The sequence below is a fragment of the Garra rufa genome, chromosome 18 (assembly GCF_049309525.1).
Source record: "Garra rufa chromosome 18, GarRuf1.0, whole genome shotgun sequence".
NCBI lineage: Eukaryota > Metazoa > Chordata > Actinopteri > Cypriniformes > Cyprinidae > Garra > Garra rufa.
The window spans coordinates 18,570,453-18,594,237 of record NC_133378.1 but is presented as its reverse complement, the minus strand read 5'-3'; the positions used below and the strand labels follow the sequence as shown (position 1 = coordinate 18,594,237).

General features: G+C 34.7%; 1 protein-coding gene across 1 annotated transcript; it reads left to right on the top strand.

Moving 5' to 3' along the window:
• Positions 1-10,145: 10,145 nt before the first annotated feature.
• Positions 10,146-23,651, top strand: lemd1 (LEM domain containing 1). Its single transcript, XM_073822877.1, has 9 exons — positions 10,146-10,486; positions 13,527-13,632; positions 13,726-13,881; positions 17,727-17,788; positions 19,085-19,192; positions 19,310-19,405; positions 19,482-19,568; positions 22,801-22,865; positions 22,995-23,651. Exons 1-9 carry the CDS (start codon positions 10,292-10,294, stop codon positions 23,263-23,265), a joined length of 1,146 nt encoding a protein of 381 aa, XP_073678978.1. The 5' UTR covers positions 10,146-10,291; the 3' UTR covers positions 23,266-23,651.
• Positions 23,652-23,785: the final 134 nt, after the last annotated feature.

Here is a 23,785-nt window from a genome sequence, read left to right as displayed (position 1 = left end):
GCGCAGCATCCGGTGTCTGTGTAACTCAAATAGCAGTTGTAGTGTTGAGAAGAAGGGGGACACATACAATAGCTCTCCCCCTCCCTCTATGTGCTCTCCATCTAAGTGGCAAGGGCTCAGTGCCAAAACTGAAGCACAAGGACTCATTGAAGAAAGTAAAGAAAGAAGCTCGGTTAAAGACGAGGCCCGTTCTCACCCTTGTTTCATGTTTCATTGTGGCATTTCAAAATGTTTGAATTTCTTTGTTGCCTCACAGAAACATTGTGACCAGATTTTAACCAATTTGATTTTCAGGCTCTCTTGGTCCCAGTTGGTTGCCCTTTCCCTCATCCCCAGTCTGGTGAGCTACTCATTCAATATGTTTAATGTCTTAAGCATCCTTCATTATGTCTTTTTAATACATGCACAAACAACGAATGCGCTTTATGTTACATTAACAACTTCCATTTGACCAAGCTCTGTAATGTTTTTGTCTAATTAGCTTTCATGGGATGTGACTTCTATAGCGATTTGGCAGTGAGTCAGAGTTAACAGCCAATCAGAGAGATCGTAAGAGCCTCTAAACGGACTGTTTTGCTGTGTTGCACTGGCTTGGCATAATGATCATTAGTGCATGCGTCTGTTAATGTGAGTAATTAGAGTTACATCTAATGCATAAACCTGAATCACTTCATTTAACTCTGTGTTATCGCACAGGCCTGAGTAAGAACCAAATCTTTCCTTTTCCCTTTCCTGAGGCTGAATTATAACGCATGTGAAACAAGCCTGTCAGATTACATTTATATTTATATTTCTGTCACACAAGTTTTACTTGACAACAATTTAATTGGCTAGGTTTGCTGCTTGATTAAAGCTGTCACCTACAAGATAAAAAAAAAAACAGAGCTGTGGTACTGTGATTTACTGCAGTTGTTACTGCTGCCATTAGTTATTCTATTTGAATTAGTGTCCCTGAATAAGCATCAGAAAGGGGGCGACAGCCTTGACTGCCAGAGACATAATGAGCTCACACATGCACATTGTTGCTCATATCAGCGAAGGAGTATGTGTTCGATATTCAAATTATAAATCATACCACCATCCTAATGACTGAGAATCACAATTTTTTCAGATTTTCATTCAGCTAGCCTTGCTTCTGTTTCTTTTCTTCCATTTGAGCTAAAAAGATGAATGTGATTATTTTCAATCATTTTAATATTTCGTGTTTTATTTTTAGTTTAGTTTAAGTTTCAGTAATTTTAGCATTTTTATTAGTTTTTGGTTTTTAGTTTTTGGTTGTAGTTTTTTGATAGAGAGATCGATTATATGTTATAGATGCTTTAAACTTTTTTATTACTTTTTGGATTATAGATTGATATATTATATATATTTTTCACTTTATTTTACTATTTCCATTTTCATTTCTATTTTAGTTTCAGTTATTTTACAATATATTTATTAATTTTTGGGTTTAGATAGATAAATTATATATAGATTATATATAGATATATTATATAATTTCTGTTTTAGTTTAAGTTTCAGTAATTTTATTATATTTTGGGTTTAGATAGATAGATAGATAGATAGATAGATAGATAGATAGATAGATAGATAGATAGATAGATAGATAGATAGATAGATAGATAGATAGATAGATAGATAGATATTTTTAACTTTATTTTACTATTTTTATTAGTTACTATTTTGGGTTTAGATAGACAGACAGACAGACATACAGAGAGAATATATATTTATTCATATTTTTTATTAATAAAAAAAATATATATTTTTCACTTTATTTTATTATTTCCATTTTCATTTCCATTTTAGTTTCAGTACTTTTACAATATTTTTATTCCTTTTTGGGTTTAGATAGATATATTATGTTTTTAGCTGTTTTATTAGTTTTAGATAGATAGATTATATATTTATTAATATTTTGGATTACTTTATTTTATTATTTCCATTTCTATTTTAGTTTAAGTTTCAGTAATTTTATTATATTTTGGGTTTAGATAGATAGATAGATAGATGTACTATATAGAATAGGTATAAGCTATAGTTATAGATATAGTATATCTTCAATGTGTTTTTATTTACATTTTAGTGATTTTAGTGTGCCTTAAACTTACTTTATTCCAGTTAGTTGCCAGGGCCGCATTTTTTTTTTAAAACTTATATTTATATATTAAAATTTATTTAAGATTTTTACATTTATCATGACATATTTATATCTTACTATATTTTAGTTTTCAGCAGGTAACGAAAACAATTTTAATTTTGAATCGGTTTACAGGTATTTTCACAGATACGTTACCATCGACATATATACAGTAAATACATTACTTCAAACTTCACGAAAAACTGCTGCTATTATGCAAATTTCCATCATTCTCCTGTGGGAAACTGCATGGCTGAGTTTACACATTCCCTCTCCACCCAGTGTTATTAAGCCTTATTTTTCTGCAAAAGCAATTTATAGCTCATATGCTCCATATAATACGCTGTTCGTAATACAAAGGAAATTAGGGCTTTTCAGCAGGTAAAATGTGCGGTTGCTAGCCAATGTTGCTCTAATTATCAATCTGTTCTAGTCTATTTGGAGAGCCATGTTCATCACACCCAGAGAGGGATTTCTATCCGACGTGTAAGTATCAGATAATGAGGTAGGAAGATATGCAATGGCAGTATGTGAATATTGTTTGTGGTGTGTTGTCATGACACACACAGGTGTCGTTTTCCCATTCTGACCGCACTGTGTTGTCAGAATACATTAGGCTATGAATATAAATGTTAATCAAATATTAATCAGCTCTGATACACAGCGGAATTGATGACATGTGTAGACTCTCACTCTGTAATCAGCTCTTTGCCAGATATTTATGAGGATGAATGGGCAGAGAGACGACCAATGTATAATTATTGCCAGCGAGAGAGAAGCAGAGAGAGATGCAACAATCAAAACTGACAATCTGCAGCAGAGTATGAGACAAAATATAAGCAACTGTAGGCTATTATTCTGAAACAATAAATGTTGCGAAAATGATGCCAACATCTTTAGTCTTTGCCAGAACTAACTTAATTGTCGCCGATATTGACAACCGTGCTGATTTTCAGAGCCCTCAGCAAGAATGCCAGTCTGACATTGCCTTTATGCAGCAGTTCAATAAACAATAAAAAATAACTTACAATTTAGACACAGTTTGTCTGTCTTTTGCTTCGCCAAAATAGTTCCCAATGAAGATTTAATGTAGTGCGTCTCCCATAATCACACAGTAGTGACGTTGCTGAATGAATCACTTGAGTGAATGATTCAACGATTCACTCACAAAAGTCTCTTGTTTCATTCCTGAATGAATTAAAAGAATCAGTTGAGTGAGTGATTCAGCGACTTAGTCACCATAAAAAGTCACTGCTTCATTCCTAAATGAACCAGTGTTTTGAACAAATTGTCTGTGATAAAACGACTCACTTATAAAAATCATTTGTTTCATTCCTGAACTGAACAGGGTTTTTGAACAAATGAGTTGAGCCAATGAACCTACTGGCGAAACGATATAACGTGCAGAAAGAATTATGGCCTACTGCAAAATACAAAATACTAATGCACAGCATATCTGGAACCCCTGCTAAAAAAACTATAGGCACTATCACAAAATTTGTAATGGTTTTACTGGTTATAGTAGGACTTGTATTGGTTTTAATGGAAACTGTAATGGACACTGTGGGTTTCTGCTGGTAATTGGTCACCATCTATTAATGGAATACACTACCATTCAAAAGTTTTTGAACAGTAATATTTTAATTCTTTTCAAGAAGTATCTTCTGCTCACCAAGCCTGCATTTATTTGATCCAAAGTACAACAAAAACAGTAATATTTTTAAATATTTTTATTATTTAAAATAATTGTTTCCTATTTGAATATAATTTTTATACTTATTTTTTATAGATATATATTTTTATTCATATTATAATATGAATAAAAATATATATCTATAAAAAATAAGTATAAAAATAATAAATAAAAAATATATTTTCACTTTATTTTACTATTTCCATTTTAATTTCTATTTTAGTTTCAGTAATTTTACTATATTTTTATTTAGATAGATATATTATGTTTTCAGATAGATTATATATATATATATATATGTGTGTGTGTATGTGTGTGTGTGTGTGTGTGTGTGTGTGTGTGTGTGTGTGTATATATATATATTAATATTTTGAATTACCTTTATTTTACTATTTCTATTTTCATTTCTATTTTAGTTTCAGTAATTTTATTATATTTTATTAGTTCTTGGGTTTAGATTTTTCATTAATAAATAAATAATAATAAAAAAATATATTTTTTTACTTTATTTTTTACTATTTTTATTTTTATTAGTTTTTTGCTTTTTTTAGGCAGATAGATATAGATATAGTATACATTATAGATGCTTTTAGCTTTTTATTTTTTGTTTTAGATAGATTAAAAAGATTAAAAATGTGTATTTTTAGCTTTATTTTACTATTTCCGTTTTTATTAGTCTTTGGGTTTAGACAGATATTTAAAACAGATGTGTGGATTTTTGATGCATAGAAAGATCCAAAGATCAGTATTTATCTGAAATAAAAAGCTTTTGTAACATGTAACAATATACCATTCAAAAGCTCAGTCAGTATAATTTTTTAAAGATTTATATTTCAGATAAATGCTGTTCTTCTGAACATTCTATTCATCAAAGCAACCTGAAAAAATTCTACTCAGCTGTTTTCAACATAATAATAATACATTTTTTGAGCAGCAAATCAGAATATTAGAATGTTTTCTCAAGGATCACATAACTGGAGTAATGATGCTAAAATTCAACTTTGAAATCATAAAAATAAATTACATTCAAATAGAAAGCAGTTATTCAAAATAGTAAAAATATTTCAGAATTGTTCTGTTTTGCTGTACTTTGGATCAAATACATGCAGGCTTGGTGAGCAGAACAGACTTCTGTCAAAAAAACAAAAAAATATCTTAGTGTTCAAAAACTTTTGACTGGTAGCTTATATCCTAAAACACACTAAAGAAAACCATTTTTAATGGTTTTAATAGTTTAAAGTTGATTATTTGTAATGTTTGTAATGGTTTTTCTTGTGGAAACCATTGTGGTTTCTATTGTTTTATTCAGCAGGGATGTTTAGCCAATCATTTTAATTTAGTTTTTATGATACTTTCAAGCAATTCTAATATAAAGAGAAATTAACATTACAAATAACTTGGGATTCTCAAACACAATTTGGTTGTGAATAAATCACAGCACCAAACACAGACCTCAAAACAAAAATCAGATTATAACGTGCCATTTTCATCAGGCATTTCATTAGTGTCTGAACAGCAAGTTTGCTTAACTGTTTGCGCGTAGATTGTGTTCATTAATCAGATCTGCTAAACTCACTTGAGCCGTGATGTAAGAAAGTCTTTTGTCGGAGGCAGAAAGTCAGCGAGACTTCTGGAGTCTAATTGTAAACTGAATGTTTACATAATCCCCTCAGCATTCACCAGGGCCACTGTGGAAATCACAAAAGGCTTTTGATTAGTGCTGTACCTTTTTATTTCTTGGCATCGTTACAGCGTCTCATCAAAGACTGTTTGGAATGTTCTTGGAGACTGATGGACTAAAACACATCTTGCTACTGAAGTGTGATGAGGAACCCATAGAAGGCTTAGTGCAAGAAATAAAAAAGTAAACCCATACATAAATCAGGAGAAATCCCAGAATTGCCCCCAAGGAGAAACTTTAAAAAGAACAATGAGATACAAACATTTCAATCCTCCCAGGCCAGAAAAACTGAATAATAGTCTCTCTTTTGTTTAATTATTCATGATGATGTGAGTTTTTTTCTCTTTAATCTTCTCTGCAGACTGCAACTTGGCTCAAGTGGTTTAAATAGAATCTGTTTAGCTGTGAAAAAACGCTCACGTAATGAAAGGACAGAAACACGGCAAATCTAATGGTGGCTTCACCTCAGAAGTACAACCTAATTCAATTCAAAACACTACTGCGCTTTATGGCTTTCTATTCCTATGTGATTTTGATATGGCGTTTCATGTAGGGTTCAAAGCCATTAGGTACAGAGTGACTTATCAACAGTGGATATATAATCAATCCAATATATATGCCCATTTGTTGTTGAATGGACTAACATGGGCTATGAAACAGAAGAGGAGAGCTGTATCATTTACAAGAAATACACAGCAACATAATAATACCTAAATAGATAGCAGTGTTATTGTTTAACCAAGTGTCAGTTTTGCATGTTAAACATGCAATTTGCTGCTTCTGTCTCGAGCTGTCTGGGTGAGTACTGGGGTGATGGTATATTCACATTTGCCCTCCCTTGCATCATGGTTTCCTGGGAGAAGAGATGCATTCATTTGAGAATGAAAGGAGAAAAAAAATCAACAAAAAAGATGAGAAAGAGAAACAGAGAGACGGGAGTGGGGGGAGGGACGTGGGTTATGCATGTTGATGAGCGAATGAATGCCACTAAGCTGGGCAACAGGCAAAGCACTGCATTTCCAGAATAGAGAAGCGGAGTGAATCAGAGTTCATCCACTAGGGATGCACCTTGGTGGTGAAATACACAGCATCTGTGCCTGCGCCTGCCAGTGACATGAGGGAGACAGAGCGCAGTTGTGATGCACGGCACGTTCACTGTTGGCAGATCCTTCTGGACTCTTGAAGCTTATTAAAGTGGCTTGTAGTACACGATAATCCTTTTGCTAGGAGGCCTATGGAGTAATGTATCAGGCAGATATAAGTCTGGTGAATAACCAAAATGCAGTCTATAGCCTGCATGGAATTGAAAACCTACAGTCTGTGAAGGATGCAAAAATTATTTGTAGTTTGTTGAGAAGCCATTTTGAAGCAGGCCTTTGCCTTTTATCTGTAAAATAAGGATTATTCAAGATTTTGCCTTACCGTTAGAAGAGCTTTATTATTATGTGGACCTCTGGAATTCATCATTCTTTTCACAGCAATGAATGGTTAAATAATTTTGTATGACAGATAAACTGGATATTTCGCCACAGCATGTGAAATGGACATCTTTTCTTTCCTATTATGACGTATTTCGTATTTCGACGTATTCATTTGAGTGAAACTGCTTGAACATACAGTTGAGGTCAAAAGTTTACATACACCTTGCAGAATCTGCAAAATGTTAACTATTTTACCAAAACATACGGGAATACAGTACATACAAAATGCCTGTTATTGTATGTGCTGACCTGAATGAGATATTTCACATGAAAGACGTTTACATATAGTCCACAAGAGAAAATAATAGTTGAATTTATAAAAATGACCCAGTTGAAAATGAAGTTTACATCCGCTTGATTCTTAATACTGTGTTGTTACCTGAATGATCTACAGATGTTTTTGTTTGTTTGTTTTATGATAGTTGTTCATGAGTCCTAAACAGTTAATCTGCCTGCTGTTCTTCAGAAAAACTCCTTCAGGTCCCACATATTCTTAGATTTTTTAGTACTTTTGTGTATTTGAACCCTTTCCAAAATGACTGTATGATTTTGAGATCCATCTTTTCACACTGAGGACAACTGAGGGACTCATATACTACTATAACAGAAGCTTCAAACACTCACTGATGCTCCAGAAGGAAAAACAATGCATTAAGAGCCGGGGATGTAAACTTTTGAACAGAATGAAGATGTGTACATTTTTCTTATTTTGCCTAAATATATAAATATATTTCCTTTAGTACTGCATTTCAAAAGCTACAGAAGATACTTATATGTTTCCCAGAAGACATAATAAGTTACATTTACCCTGATCTTCAAATTCAAAAAGTTTTCACCCCCCCCCCTCCCTCAGCTCTTAATGCATTGTTTTTCCTTCTGAAGCATCAGTGAGCAAACTGAACCTTCTGTAGTAGTTACATATGAGTCCCTCAGTTGTCCTCAGTGTGAAAAAATGGATCTCAAAATCATACAGTCATTGTTGGAAAGGGTTCAAATAGACAGAAATGCTGAAAAACCAAAGAATTTGTGGGTCCTGAAAGGTTTTTTTCTAAAGAACATCAGCAGTTCAGGACAAACAAGGGACTCATGAACAACTATTACTAAAAAACAAAACAAAACACAGTATTAAGAGTCAAGCTTATGTAAACTTTTGAACAGGGGCATTTTTATAAATTCAACAATTATTTTATTTTGTGGGCTAAATGTAAATGTCTTTTATGTATATATTTTATTTAGGTCAGTACTAAACAAGAAAATAACATACAGTTTGTATGATCCCTCCTATTTTGGAAAATAATTAATATTTTACAGATTCTGTGAGGTGTATGTTTTGACCTCAACTGTACAAAAAAAAATGTAGGATAGGTCTTTTCATGATTAAATCATTGTCATATGATAATGGAGTGGTAAAATGATAACGTATTTTGGTTTTTGTAAGCTCTGTGACTAACAAAATTTTGTTCATCATGATAATCTTCCCAATTTAACCAAACTTTTCACCAGAAGTAAAACACTTAACACAGGCTATAAACAAACCACACTATGATCACATGACTTTAACTCCATCATCCCTAGCTTCTGACAACTCTTTCAGTGTTTATGTAAAAACATTTCCCTCAATGTTTGACTTAGAATAGTTTGCAAGAATGCAAGTATACACACAACTTCTGTAGGCCTTTTTCAAGACAAGTAAAAGCTTTAAAAAACAAGGGGGTATCACTGATGTATTTTATGTCGAAGAATAAAATAAGAAAATGTTGTGATCTTGTGTAAACAAAAAACCCATTCAAAAATAAAAAAAAAACATTGGCTTCAGGACGATGGAACCTGAAGTGCTAATATGCTTGTTTCCAGGTTTTGGCTTACAAAAATGATTTCCAAAATATTCCTGCAGCACTCTATGTTATGTTTATTATGAGTGCACGACAATAATAAACACTGCAATATGTGACCCTGGACCACAAAACCAGTCGTAAGTAGCAGGGTTATTTTTGCAGAAATAGCCAGCTATACATTGCATAGGTCAAAATGATTGATTTTTCTTTTATGACAAAAATCATGAGGAAATTAAGTAAAGATCATGTTCAATGAAGATATTTGTACATTTCCTACCTAAAGCATATCAAAACTTAATATTTGATTAGTAATATGCATTGCTAAGAACTTCATTTGGACAACTTTAAAGAAGGTTTTCCTCAATATTTTGTATCTCAGCCAAATAATATCCTGTCCTAAAAATACATCAATATTTATTCATCTTTCATATAATGTATAAACCTCAATTTAAAAAAATAAAAATAAAAAATTGACCCTTATGACTGGTTTTGTGGTCCAGGGTCACATATTCTATAAAACATAAGAATGTCAGAATTGATTTCATAGTAACTTTAACACAGGCTTACTGGTTAATGTTAATAATATAGGTTAATAGTTCATGGATTATTTTCATTGGTTTTAGGCTAATCTAAAGTACAATAATCTTATGCTAATCTAAAGTAAAAAACAAAAATACAGTAAATGTATACAAAAAAATTCAAATCAGTATATTAATTCCATGTGTTTATTTTTTGGGTAAGTAGTCAGTGATGTACAGTCAGCAGGTCATTATCACGTTACAGATTTAAATCTATTTTATTTTTAAAATACATAAACACTTACAATAAAAATATATATATTTTTGCAGTTCCCATTTCATTGAAGAAATGGCGGGAAGACATCCAATCCGTGACGTTGTCATTAATCATCAGAGGACGTCGCGTCAGCGTGCGGACGTTGAAATATTATTCGGGTAAAGCTCTTTCATTAAGGCTTGTTAAAAGCACCATTTTGAACTTTGTCCGTAGTAAATCGCACAACTGCTTCTAGAAAGGTGAGTCTGAAAAAGTAATCGGCTTTCACACGTTAAACAAGCCACTTGTTTGCAAGCTGAAACATTCCTTGACCAAACCCACACTAACTTAACTTAGATTTGCATTTAACACATGCAACACACTTACGTTATTCGCCTTAAATAGGAATATCCGTGTATATAGTTCACCGCGATTTCTCTGTGGATTTAAAATTTGGAAAATCATGTTTGTAGTATTTTTCACGACATGAGTGAAGCAAAAGGCGTTTCTAAAAGAGCATGCAGAGAGACCTCTGTGAGCAGCTGTTGGTGGTGGTGACACGTGAGTTAGTGAGCTTACTACTTAGACGGTTTTCTGGAAAACAAAGCCGACGTTTCATTCACCGAACGCTGGAAATCATTTCCTCAGGGCCTGTGTTTTCAAATGCATTAGCTTTCTACACCTGACATGCCGCCGGTGTTTGTGGAAGACCCTGTTCAGCTCTCCAAAGAGAGGCTGAAGTCGGCGCTCATAGCGCATAATGTGGATCTACCCCCACCGGAGAGCAAGAAACACGCTTATGTGGAGCTTTATCTCAAACATGTGAGGACAAACAGCACAGATTTCTCTAGTGATGAAGAGGAGGATCAAATCAATGGCAGCGTGAGTTAAAAGACGCCGGTTACGCAGCTGTAGAGGTCACGTTAATAATCTTCATTCCTGAAGACTGTCGTTCTGCCCTGGTTTCACATCTTGCAGACAGATTTGAAAGGATTCCTCAAAACTCTCTCTATATGTGCTCATACTCTATATAAATATTCCATATACACATGTCTATCCAACAGTTTGACGCAAGGTGGCGGGATTGAAATAGATATGATTTGTGCTGTGAATATTCATAGCCATATGTTCTTTGGCTTTCAAGCTGTTGAGAGGTTTGTAGGTCATTACCTGTCAGCTCCCAACTGCAGTCAAATACAGATAAAGCATGCATGCTTCTCAAAACATCAAAGACTCTTCTGTCAAAATGGGGAGTTTTTTTTCCCCCTGAGAGTGAAACATGATTCCGTAGAGTTGTAGAATCAAGTTCCAGCTGTCTCTCACACACTCTCTGGCAGTGTGTAAGACCACTGCAGGTGTGTGTATGAGTGTGTGTGGGTCAGGGGGCCCTCAAAGGGAGCTGGGGAATCTGGGTCAGAGCCATCTTAGACTTGGGTGTCAAATTCTCAGTTTATGATTAGAAGTGTTCAATGTGTGATGACCAAAGAGGTGTTGCCATAAAAAGTAGCATGTCTTTGCCAGATTCATCAGTTGGGGCGTTTCTTTTATATATAACAAACTTGGTCTTGGTGCAAGTTTATTTAATTCTAAGTAAATGTTAGGAACTTTCTGAAGGGTAGTTCTGTAGAAAAACTAGCACTCTGTGTGTTTAAGATTTAAGAAGATTTATCGCAACATGTGTGATGTTTAAATTGATTATAATATTGTAGATTGGCAGTGCATGTAGACGGTATTTGCTATATACTTTAAAAAATAAAGGTTCCAAAGGCGTGTTTTTGCAGATATGCCATAGCAAACCATTTTTGGTTCCCCAAATAACCTTTTAGTGAACAGGTCTTAAAAGAACCCATTTGTAGAACATTAAAAAAATTCTAAAGAACCTTTTTTGACTATAAACAACCTTTTATGTATTTGAAAGGTTCAGTGAATGTTCAAGGTTCTTCATGGAACCATCGATGCCAATAAAGAACCTTTATTTGAAGGCGAAGGCAATGAAAACCAAGTTTTTTATGTCTAGTATTGATAAATAAAAAAATATTCCATAAATTAGATTAAAATTTAATTATTAAATGAGAAAACTTGAACTTTAAACAAATGAGAAAATACAAAAATGTAAGCACTAAAACTGCAATTAAAAAGGGAAATCAAAATATAAAAAAAATGACCAAAACCTAAGAATTAAAAGGTAAACTGAAACTATACAATACTAAATTTTATAAACAATACTAAAAATAGCATTCTTTTATATACTGTCAAAAGTTTAAATTTTTTGTTTTTTTTAAAGTAATTTCTTATGCTCATCAAGGCTGCATGTATTTGATCAAAAATCCAGAAAAAATGTAATATTGTGAAATATTATTTAAATGTAAAATCACTGTTTGCTGTGTGAATATATTTTAAAATGTAATTTATTCCTATGATGCAAAGCTGAATTTTTAGCATCATTACTCCAGTCTTCAGTGTCACATGATCCTTCAGAAATCTTTCTAATATGCTAAAAAATATTGTCAATATTGAAAACAGTTGTGTTGCTTAATATTTTGTTGGAAACTGTGGTACTGTTATCAGGATTCTTCAAATAAAATAGTTAAATAGCATTTATTTAAAATAGAATCTCTTGTAACAATATGAACTACCACTTCATTTTTAATTCTTTCTTCTTTTTTTAAGAAATACTTTTATTCACTAAGGATGTGTTAAATTGAAAAAAAAGTGTTAGCAAAGACTTGAATTATTAGAAAAGATTTCTATTTTAAATAAATGCTGTTCTTTTGAACTTTTTATTCAAAGAATTCTGAAAAAAGAATCACACGTTCCAAAGAAAATATTAAGCACAACTACTTCCAACATTAATGTAATAAATCAGCATATTAGAATAATTTCTGAAGGATCATGTGACACTGAAGACTAGAGAAATGGTGCTGAAAAATCAGCATTTCATCACATGAATAAATTCTATTAAAATAGAAAAAATATTTTACAATATCTGATTATTTTTGGTCAAGTAAATGCAGCCTTGATCAGCAGAAAAGTCTTCAAAAAACATTAAAAATTGTACTGATCCCAAACTTTTGAATGTCAGTTTATATAAAATTAGTTTTTAAGTGTTTCTGTTTTATGTGGATCAGTTATGCTTCAGTATATGTAAATGTTCAGCTTAACTTGGATAACAGTTGGCTCATTTAGGGTCATTAACTGTAAGTAGCAGTCTAGTTCATTCCAGTGAAATAAGCGCAAAACTGCTGTCTAGCTCTTTTGCTAGAAAAATTATGGATATTATTGGTGGCTCAAGGCAGGATCAGTGAAGACTATTAGCAAATGAGACTATTTGGTTGTCTGCAATTTGTTTTATAGTTGGAGTGGTCTGCCGCCTGAAAGTTTGAGGAACAAAATGCTAAAGGGATTTGTGACTAAATGCTACAATGAAATGGCTCAGATAAACACCATCTGTTCTGAGCCATTAGCACTGCTGTGCATTTCTACATAATACAAACCTCAAATATTTGAACATAATTCTTTTTCAATTTTTAGTTGTTCTGAACAAAATCACTCTTTCTGTGCACTTTATTTTGTTTAACTATGCAAAGCTGTTTTGCTCAGTTCTGCTAAAAACCGAAGAAGTTTGTTCAGCCTCAGGTTGGTGTGGGGTTGGGAAACTGCAACAGCAGCTGATATTGGATGTGACCCCTTTTCAGAACGTGTCAGTGCAAGATGCACAGGCGAGAAAGCCTCAAAACAAGAGTCTGTTGAGGATTGCGTGAGCCGAGGTTCACCCTTTGGCAAGCTAGTGTCAGCGTATGTTTATTAGATTATGCTAAAATGTGCTGATTCCTCACTCCACCATGATGAATCGCTATAATTTCCCTGCCTCGACAGGATTTTTTTATTAAATAGTTTGTTGTGTGTGTATTTCACCGTACAGGCTGAGAAAGAAGAGGCAGCAGAAATGGTAGACCTGGGCTTACTGACTGATGATCAACTGAAAGCCAAACTGCTCCAGTATGGAGTTAAAGCTGGACCTATTGTAGGTTAGTCTGTTTGAGTCACAGTCATTTCCTTTCAAATCTGAAAATGCAATAAGTTCAGTATGTTCTCATGGTGTCTGTGTGTGTTTTGAGCAGCTTCCACTAGAGCTTTATATGAAAAGAAGATGAAAAGGCTGCTGGATTCTTCAGCACAAGCATCACAGCACAGGGTCAATGGCACAAGGGATGCAGGCCACTACTCAGACAGTGAGGAAGAGAATGGGAGGGAGGAAAACGAGGACAAGGACTCCGGTAAGGAGCAGCATTGAGTCACGCATAGTCAAATGACTAGGCAATAACAAATCCATGAGTGATTAGTCTTGATTGGGTTCACTTGACCCCAATTAAAGATGTTTACAACCTCATATAGGATGTTATTGTTCAAAAGCAGTTGGATGGAGCACATTGGAAGGGCACAAAATGCAGTTTGCATATTAACTAAAATGTGGCTCTAAAGCTGGTTGTCGTTTTGACTACTGTGGCCCATCACATAGTCATTTCATGTCTTTATTAGGCTTGCCACGATAGACGGTGTTGACGGTGTTACCGGTTTTAAGACGCAACACCGGTGACATCACTTTTCCACCGTGACACCGTCCCCACATTTTTTATTTTTTTTTAAGTATTCGTTTTTTTTTAATTAAATATTTATTTGAATTAAATGGAAAATATAATTCTAAATAATTTACTTATGACGAGAGCATGCACTATAATTAAAAACTGAACATAGCTACAATGCGTCATATTTCATTTATCACGTGAGGAGGACGAGAGGAGTCAAATTTACAGAAAGAGAATGGCGGACGATTTAGTGTCAAAAGTCAAAAGCGCCTGTTTGGCAGTATTTTGGGTGTAGTGGAGGGTATATGCAGGTATACGGCGTATACCCACTTCTTTATCAGGCGGCTTTGCGTACCCACTTCTAAATCCCCTCTGATGCGCATCATTCGGTAGTGTCCTGCATTAGCCAAAATCATGTAAATATTCGTTAAAAACACCCCCCAAAAAAGACGCAGTCAGGACCGCGGCACCGGCTTGCTTTGAAATATATTTGATGTGCCTGTGCCTGTGCCCGCTCCATCTGCCGCACCCCAGTAATTTAAGTACATAATAACGAAAATAATACCTAACAAATAAAAAGAAGCCGTTTTTTACGATCAGAAATTTCTTCAACCAGTGAACCCCTGTAAACGTATCAGTCCAAGGATCCAGTAAACAAATGCGTTCAAAATTTGTCGTCCATTCAAACAATTGACGCCGAACTGCCAATTCCCGCAAAAGTGAAAGTATAATACGCACGCATTTATTATGGTGCGTTCACACCGCCCCAAACGTCAGCGTCAGTTGCGGCAAGATTACATGTATTTAAAAGCAGAAAAAAAGAGAAAGGGAAACCCCCACCCCCAAGGTGATACCGGTATTACCGGTGTTGTCACATGTCGATTAACCGGTGGGGAAATTTCCTCATCGTCACAACCCTAGTCTTTATTAGGCTTGCCACGATAGACGGTGTTGACGGTGTTACCGGTTTTAAGATGCAACACCGGTGACATCACTTTTCCACCGTGACACCGTCCCCACATTTTTTTTTAAGTATTTGGTTTTTTTTTTAAATAAAATACTTATTTGAATTAAATGGAAAATATAATTCTAAATAATTTACTTAAGACGAGAGCATGCACTATAATTAAGAACTGAACATAACTATGCGTCATATTTCATTTATCACGTGAGGAGAACGAGAGGACAGAAAGAGAATGGCAGACGATTTGGTGTCAAAACGCAATGCAAAAGCGTCTGTTTGGCAATATTTTGAGTGTAGTTGAGGGTATCAGGTATACGGCGTATTCCCACTTCTTTATCAGGCGGCTTTGCGTACCCACTGCTAATCCCCTCTGATGCGCATCATTCAGTAGTGTCCTGCATTAGCCAAAATCATGTAAATATTCGTTTAAAAACACCCAAAAAAGACGCAGTCAGGACCGTGGCACCGGCTTGCTTTGAAATATATTTGATGTCCCTGGCTGCGCCGCTCCATCTCCCGAACCCCAGTAATTTACATAATACATAATAACGAAAATAATACCTAACAAATAAAAAGAAGCCGTTTTTTACGATCAGAAATTTCTTCAACCAGTGAACCCCTGTAAACGTATCAGTCTAGGGATCCATTAAACAAATGCGTTCAAATAAGTTCAAAACGTCTCTTATAAAAAACCCGACAGATTTCATCAGATATTGCCGAGAGTCACGTCTAGGGGGTTGGTGGAATTTATAAATTAAGCGTATACCCACTTCTCCGGGCACCACTACACCAAATGCAAAAAGGGAACCTGAAAACATTAATGAGGCAATCTGCAAACTTTGTCGTCCATTCAAACAATAGACGCCGAATTGCCAATTCCCGCAAAACTGAAAGTGAAAGTATAATACGCACGCATTTATTTTGGTGCGTTCACACCGCCCCAAACATCAGCGTCAATTGAGGCAAGATTACATGTATTTAAAAGCAGAAAAAAAAGAGAAAGGGAAACCCCCACCCCCCACGGTGATACCGGTATTACCGGTGTTGTCACGTGTCGATTAACCGGTGGGAAAATTTCCTCATCGTCACAACCCTAGTCTTTATGGATTGTTTCATACATGGGCCATTCTACAGAATTGCTCCAAATTGCTGTCCCACAACCAAAAACACATTTAAAAAGCATTTAAGTATTCAAATCTTAGATGTTTACTAAGATCCTTCTATTATCTATTGATACCCACAATAATATTTAAAATGTCAGTAAGCTTAAAGGTTGTATCAGCGATTTCTAGCCTAAAACATAAAGTGTCAATTTCAGCTGACCTTTCTTCACGATCCGCTCGCTGCCTGCCCCATAAATTGTCTGTGAAAAAACCGCGTCTCTCTGGTCAGCCTAGGGTCCGAGATATGCCAAAAAAACAATCGGCACTACCAACCTTTCCACACATAAACAAACAGTGTTCCAACCAATCAGCGTCAGGGGTTTGGTGTTGTGGACTTTCCTACTGGTGCAGGGATGTGAGGGAGGCGGAGCGAAAGTCCACAACACCAAACCTATGTTCTAGCCTATGTTTTAGGCTAGAAATCGCTGATACAACCTTTAATATGCAAATAAAATCATCATTTAGTGGGTACTTGCAATTGGGAGGTGGCTGTCCCGAGCCCTAACCCCTAAATTTCAGCTTATGAAAATAATATTGAAATGATTTTTGCATTTTATTCCACTGTTTAAGTGAGGTTAAAGTTTTCCTCTTAAATTATGAAACAAATGTGTCCTGCATTTTCATGTTGCTACCGAAATTCATTTTTTGAGGTAAATGTGCTCAAAAGTATGACAAATCTGTGTGTAACTTTAAAGAATGTCACTAACACCAATTTTCTATAATTAAACTTTTTTGAAAGTTATTCCATAACATTTAGTTTTTTATGTGTGTACAACTAATCAGAACTGTGCTAGCTAGTGACAAAAGGGACCACATAATCCTTTATTTTGGAGAAATGAGCACAATTTTACTAGGGTTATGCAAATTTGTGTTTTAGTATGTGGGTTAAAATTCTTTAAATTCTTTATGTCTGATGTGGTCACTACCGAAAATAATGGGATGTCAAAAAAAAAAAAAGTATACTAAATTATAAACTAAGATGTTATGATAGTGCTCAAATACAACAAATATCATAAATCACACTTGGAATATTGTTAAAAATGTAATTACTGATTTACCTCTGAAAACTTTTTAATAAAATAAATGTACAAGGAAGATATAAGCAAAATCTTAATAGGTCAATATAACCCTTTTAATTAAATTATATATTACTGTGTTTTGGTAGTGACAAAGTTTGGGAAAGGACAAAAATTCCAAAACATTCTGAAAATACAATGAGAATTAACTGCACAATTACTAGAAATGTGTACCTTGGATATTATACAATTTGCATAAATGTTTTTTTTTTTTCCCCCCCCCCAAGACGTTTCCAACTCTGACTTAGAATCATTTCTGTAGAATGACCCATAAAGCCTGTGTGTCTGTTATTGTTCTTGCTGCTTATACATTCATTTTACATGTTCATTTAGAGTCAGAGCAGCTTCGGGCTGAAACGGTGTCCCGGACAGAGCCCAGCAAAACAGCAAGCAGAGTAAGTGGCTCTACATGCACCTGAATCCATCCTTTGTTTCCCCCCTGAGACTGAAACATGATTCATCCATTATCTCCACTGACTGTTCATATGCTGCTATGAGTGTATGCTGATCATTAACATAGGCCAGGAGTTGTTGCTTGAATCTTTCCCTGTAAAGAGGTCAAACAACCAGCTGTCTGTCAGTTTTGTTGTGTAACACCATAAATTATGTATGTGAGACGGACACTTTTGATGTATCATAGACGCACTTGATGGTAGCTCAAGCTGATGTAGTGGGGAGACGAGTTTAAAGATGAAGTGTGTAATTTCAATGCCTCAAGCATCACAAAATGCTGTGATAAATAATGACAAACAAGATAATCCTGCCCTAAAGAGCCAGTGCTGCTGTGTTGGCCTGCTCAGAATGCATCAGGGTACTTGCAGGTTCCTACTCTTAAAGGGAGAGTTCACCAAAAAATGAAATTCTGTCATTAATTATTCACCCTCATGTCGTTTCAAACCCGTAAGATGCTTGTTCGTCTTCAGAACACAAATTGAGATACTTTTGATGAAATCCGAGAGCATGCTGACCTTGCTTAAACAGCAACACAACTACCACGTTCAAGGCCCAGAAAGGTAGTAAGTAATAAATTTAGCTGAATTCAATTTTAATTTTCTATTTGAAGCTATTCTGTATGGGCTTTATTCAATTTCTGGAGATTGCATCTAACCTAATTGCACCCACACACCAAAGAGAGACATAACACCGTTTAGCACCACAGAGCCTCATTGTTTCAACCTACAGAAACAACCTACTAGTAGTTGTTTCTGCTTATTAAGCTGGGCAGGAGAAAGTATTTAATACATAAAAACTGATATTGCAGCTTTAGTGTCTCAGTGTGATTTTCAGTAGTGTAAACAATGGTACCACTCTGTGGTTAAAGTTAGTATGGCATTCAATTGCGATGTATGTCATACTGCCATTTCCACTTCCACAGATAGGGACATTCAGTCAGAGCAGAGATTTTTTCCCACGCTGCTTTGTGCCTTCAGCTGGATTTGTAAATGTACAGTATGGACATTTCCTTTGGGCACAGATTTTATGGATGCTTTTCTGCAGGGGATAAAGGGGTCAACAGCACAGATTTTGTGGTGTGAAAGATTTGAAAAGCAAAATGCACTTTGCACTTTTTGGTTTTTAGAACATGTTAGATTGCATTGCACTGAAGGATAGTGGGTATTCTGTTTGACATCTGATTGACAGTTCCATATATTGCTTTTCACTTCTGCTTATTCAGTTTGGTTCTCTTGCAGGGAAAAATTCAGCACAAGCCTTCAGATGTCTCCCAGAATGGGTCTGTGAGTCAAAGTGGGTCCCCGTACAGATCCTTCAGCATCACTCAGATGGTTGAAGAGGGGAGTGTGTGTGTTTAAACTGAGAATCTCAATGATTCTCACTGTGAGTGGTTTCATTTTGTTCTGTCGTTACGTGAGTCTTGGGGGTTCATTTTTGCTGTGCGATTGTTTTTATGTCAGCAGATTGAGAACAGATTCAGTCCTCAGTCAAAACAAACAGAGATTGAGAGGCGATCTGGTCAGAGAAGCAAGCAGACGGTGGACAGCAGGGCCCTGCTGGTTTGTGGCTACAGATAATACATTTGCCTTAAACAGCACCACTCAACAAATCTTAAAGCTCTGGTTTTCTCATCAGGACTTCATGAGACTGGATAAAGACACCATGACTGGCAGATCTCTTTGTTTAACATCTCCATCATCCCATCAGAAACTAACTGTCACAGTAACTGCTTTTTTTCCCCTCCTCAGCCTTCTCGTCTCTCCTCAGGGTCTCTTGGTTTGTCCTCTCTCGTTCGGTGGATGTTTAATTCAGCAGACATACTGCATTGCCAGACATCTAATGGGCTTTCACACTCTCTCTGTCCTCTGGGAAATTCCTTTTGAGTTCTCTTTAGTTTCTTCCTTTTCTCCCTTTATTGCACTGACTTTTCAGATCTGAGAGTTCTAACCTCTGAAATGTACAAAGGAAAAAGCCAGGAAAATGCTGCATCTTAATTTTAGAGAGATAGTCTATTTTTATTCTGCTTTTCCTGATTTTAAAGGTAAAAAGGTCGTGTAAAGTGTAATCACAGCATTGGTGTTTGGTAGGTCAGACAGAGAAAAGAGCTCATGGGTTCTATCAAAAGCCTGGCTTGCTTGTTTCTGACTCATGTGTCTTAGATCTTAATGCTGTGCGCATGAATGCAGCTCACATGATGCTTAAGCTCTGTACGGCTGAGCTGCACTGTTACACACTTATCTTGGTCTGAAATATGGCCCTCCTTTATAACAATCCAGAAGATTGTGGGGAAAATTTTTTTAACAAACGTATCAATCATTGTGATTTTTTTATTTATTTATTTGTTTTTGGATTTTGACTAAATATACTTACTTGCTGTGAAAATATAATTGTACTTTCAAGCAAACGTTTTAAAGGTCAATAAGAATTTTTTTTTGAAAGAAATAAATTATTGGTCTATTGGAGCCTGTTTCCACCACTGAATAATAATAATAAAAAAGGTTATTGTAACCTTTTATCGCAACTTCTCGCAAATGTTGTAAGATCTCTCACAATTCTGATGATATAAACTCTGAAATAAACAAGTCTCAATTCTGAGTAGTTTACATCTTGCAATTCCAGTTTGTATCATGCAATTCTGAGAACAAAAGAATTGAGTTTATATCTTGCAATTCTGACTTAATAACTCGCAACTGCAAGTTTGTATCATGCGGTTGAAAGAGGATTATTGGTAACACTTTACAATAAGGTTCATTAGTTAAACATTAGTTACTGTATTAACTAACATGAACTAACCATGAGCAATACATTTGTTACTGTATTTACTAATCTTTATTAACGTTAGTTAACGGAAATACAGTTGTTCATTGTTTGTTCATGTTAGTTCACGCTGCATTAACTAATGTTAACAATTTTAATAATGCATTAGTAAATGTTGAAATTAACATTAACAAAGATTAATAAATGCTGTATAAGTGCAGTTCATTATTAGTTCATGTTAACTAATGTGGTTAACTAATGTTAACTAATGAACCTTATTGTAAAGTGTTACCGGATTGTTGTTGTTGTTGTTATTATTATTATTATTATTATTATTGTTGTTGTTGTTGTTGTTTTTTTGCAAAACTGAGTTTGTATCTTACAATTGGATTTTTCTCAGAATTGTATGATATAAACTTGCAATTCAGACTTTTTTCTCAGAATTTTACGGCAATTACGAGTAATAAAAGTCAAAATTGTGGGATATAAACGAACAATTCTTTTTTTTCTCAATTGCGAGTAATAAACTGAAAGCTGAGAGGAAAACTCACAATTTTGACTTTTATTACAAATGCGAGTTTATATCTCACAATTCTGACTTTCTCTGAATTGTATAATATAAACTTGCAATTCTGACATTTTTCCTCAGAATTGTGATTAACTTGCAATTGCGAGATATAAACTATTTTTTTTATCTCAGGATTGCATGATAAACTCAGAATTGCAAGAAATAAACTAAACAGTGTGAGAAAAAAAAAATTGCAATTCTGTTTTTCACAGATTTATTTATTTTTTTTTTTTTAAACTATAAACTAATTGCAGGTTACAAAGTCAGAATTGCGAGATATCAACTCACAATCTACTACCTTTAGACATTTAAGGTAAAGCAATTCTGACAATTTGTGACTATAAATTTAGAATTTAAAGTTTTATAAACTCACAATTCTCAGAAATTAAGTCATAATTGTGAGATATAAACTCGCAATTTTTATTATTTTTTCTCAGAATTGCATGATTTAAACTTACAATTGCAAGAAATAAAGTCCATTTTTGAAGGGGGAAAAATAGGTTCTCAGAATTGCAAATTTAGATTTCACAATTCTAACTTAACTTGTGTTATAAAGTAAGGTTTGTGAGAAACTTGCAGTTCTGAGAAAAAAAGTGAGTTTATCTTACCATCCTGAGAAAAAAGTCAGAATTGCAAGTTTGTCCTTTATAACTTGTAATCGTGGGTTTACATCACTGAATTCTGAGAAGAAAAGTCAGATTTGTGCAATTCTCAATTGATTTCTTAAAGTTGAGTTTATCCCCTCGTTTCACAGACATGGCTTAAACCTAGTCCTTGACCAAACTGTAAGTCTGAGCTGGTTCAACTGAAAGAAACTTGCATTGACTGATCTTAAAATATATCAGTGCCTTTGTTTTGCCTCAGGATGTTTTTTCACAAAATCCACATTTATAAAAAATATTTAAATTGAACTATGGCCTAATTCTGGCAAACTCTGCCTATGAAACCCGGGCCTGTATCTTACATTTTTGACTTTATAACTGGCAAATGAGAGCTTATATCTCACTTTTCTGAGAAAAAAAAAAGTCTGAATTGTAAGTTTTACTTTATAACTCAAAATTGCCTGTTTATATCACAATTCTGAGAAAAAAAGTCAGATTTGTGAGTTAGAATTGTAAGGAAAAAGTCACAATTATTTTAGTTTTTCAGTGGTGGGCTTTCATATTAGTCCGTAAGGATGCATTTAGCTGGCAGTAAAGACATTTATGAAAGATTTCCATTTAAAATAAATGCTGTTCTTTTGAACTTTATACTAATCAAAAATCACAGTTTTAACATTGCTAATGTTTCTTGATCAGCAAATCAGCATATTAGAATGATTTCTGAAGGATCATGTGGCACTGAAAATTCAGCTTTGCGGTATAAATTACTTTTTAAAATATATTAATATAGAAAACAGTTCTTTAAAATTGTGATAATAGTTTACTATTTTATAGGCTTAAGATTCACTCTTACACTCTGGTTTGTGTTTTTCACATGAGTTACAAATGTGTCACATGCTTTTCATGAGTCTGGGCTGATGTTCCTCTTCCTTTTCGCTCCATGCTCCCTCATATTTTGTGGGAGTTTTTTTCTCTCTTATTCTCTTCCTCCCTTATTTGTAAGCAAAACTTTTTTTCTGGCCAATAGGAACCTGTGATCGATGTTCTTTCAGAGATGTTTCCTGACACTGCCAAAACCCCCACTGGAATCTTGTGAGTACCATCTGTTGATACTTTCTTCATAACCAAGTACTGCCATCGTCTGCAAACTTTTGATTTGCATGCCTATCTTTCAATTCACCATTGTATATTTGTTCTAAGGTCTTTTTGTTTTGCCTGCAGTGCTACAAAGAGACGACCTATAAAGGGAGCTGCAGGCCGCCCTGTGCATTTTAAATACCCTGAAATGCCACTACTGAGTCCCACTACACTGGAAAGGCAGGAGATTCAGCAGCGTCTGGTGCCTCTGTGGGTTCAGATCGTGGTCTTCCTCCTAGTCGTCTGCCTGCTGTACCTCATCTACTTATCCATGGAAGAGCCGCTCTCCAATCCTTTCACTGCTCTGCTCGAAGGTCTGCAAGAAGCTGCTCTTATATCTGCCTCAGATGACTAATCCGCCACTGACACGACAGTTAGGTGTGCAACAGTGATGCCAAAGAAGGTTAATTCAGATTTACCTCAGGCTCTGGTCAGCCAATTGTCCTTCAGATGATTCTTTTAAAACTGGTGAACATTTACTGCCACCACGCTTGCCTTCAAAGACCATACAATATGTTAAACTTGAATTGATTGGCTAATCCTGTGCAAGGTGTGTTTTCTCAGATTGATCTTTTACCATAGATGTGCATTTTATACAGTTTATTTGAAAGGTGAAATCACACAGAAGCAATCACTTTCTTCTCTTACAGTCTTAAACAGCTGGACTAATGAGTCATATATTTTAATGTGTTCTTTTTGTTTGTTTGTTTTATTTGTAAGTAAATAAATTTGTTCTCCTAAGGTTGTTCTCTGTGTGTTAATAAAGATACACATGTTAGTTAATGTTAACAACAGGAGGGTCTCTAGTTGCAAAATTTGGGTAAATAGGCCCTGAACAAATCAGAAATTAAATGATTAAATTATTTTATTAGCTG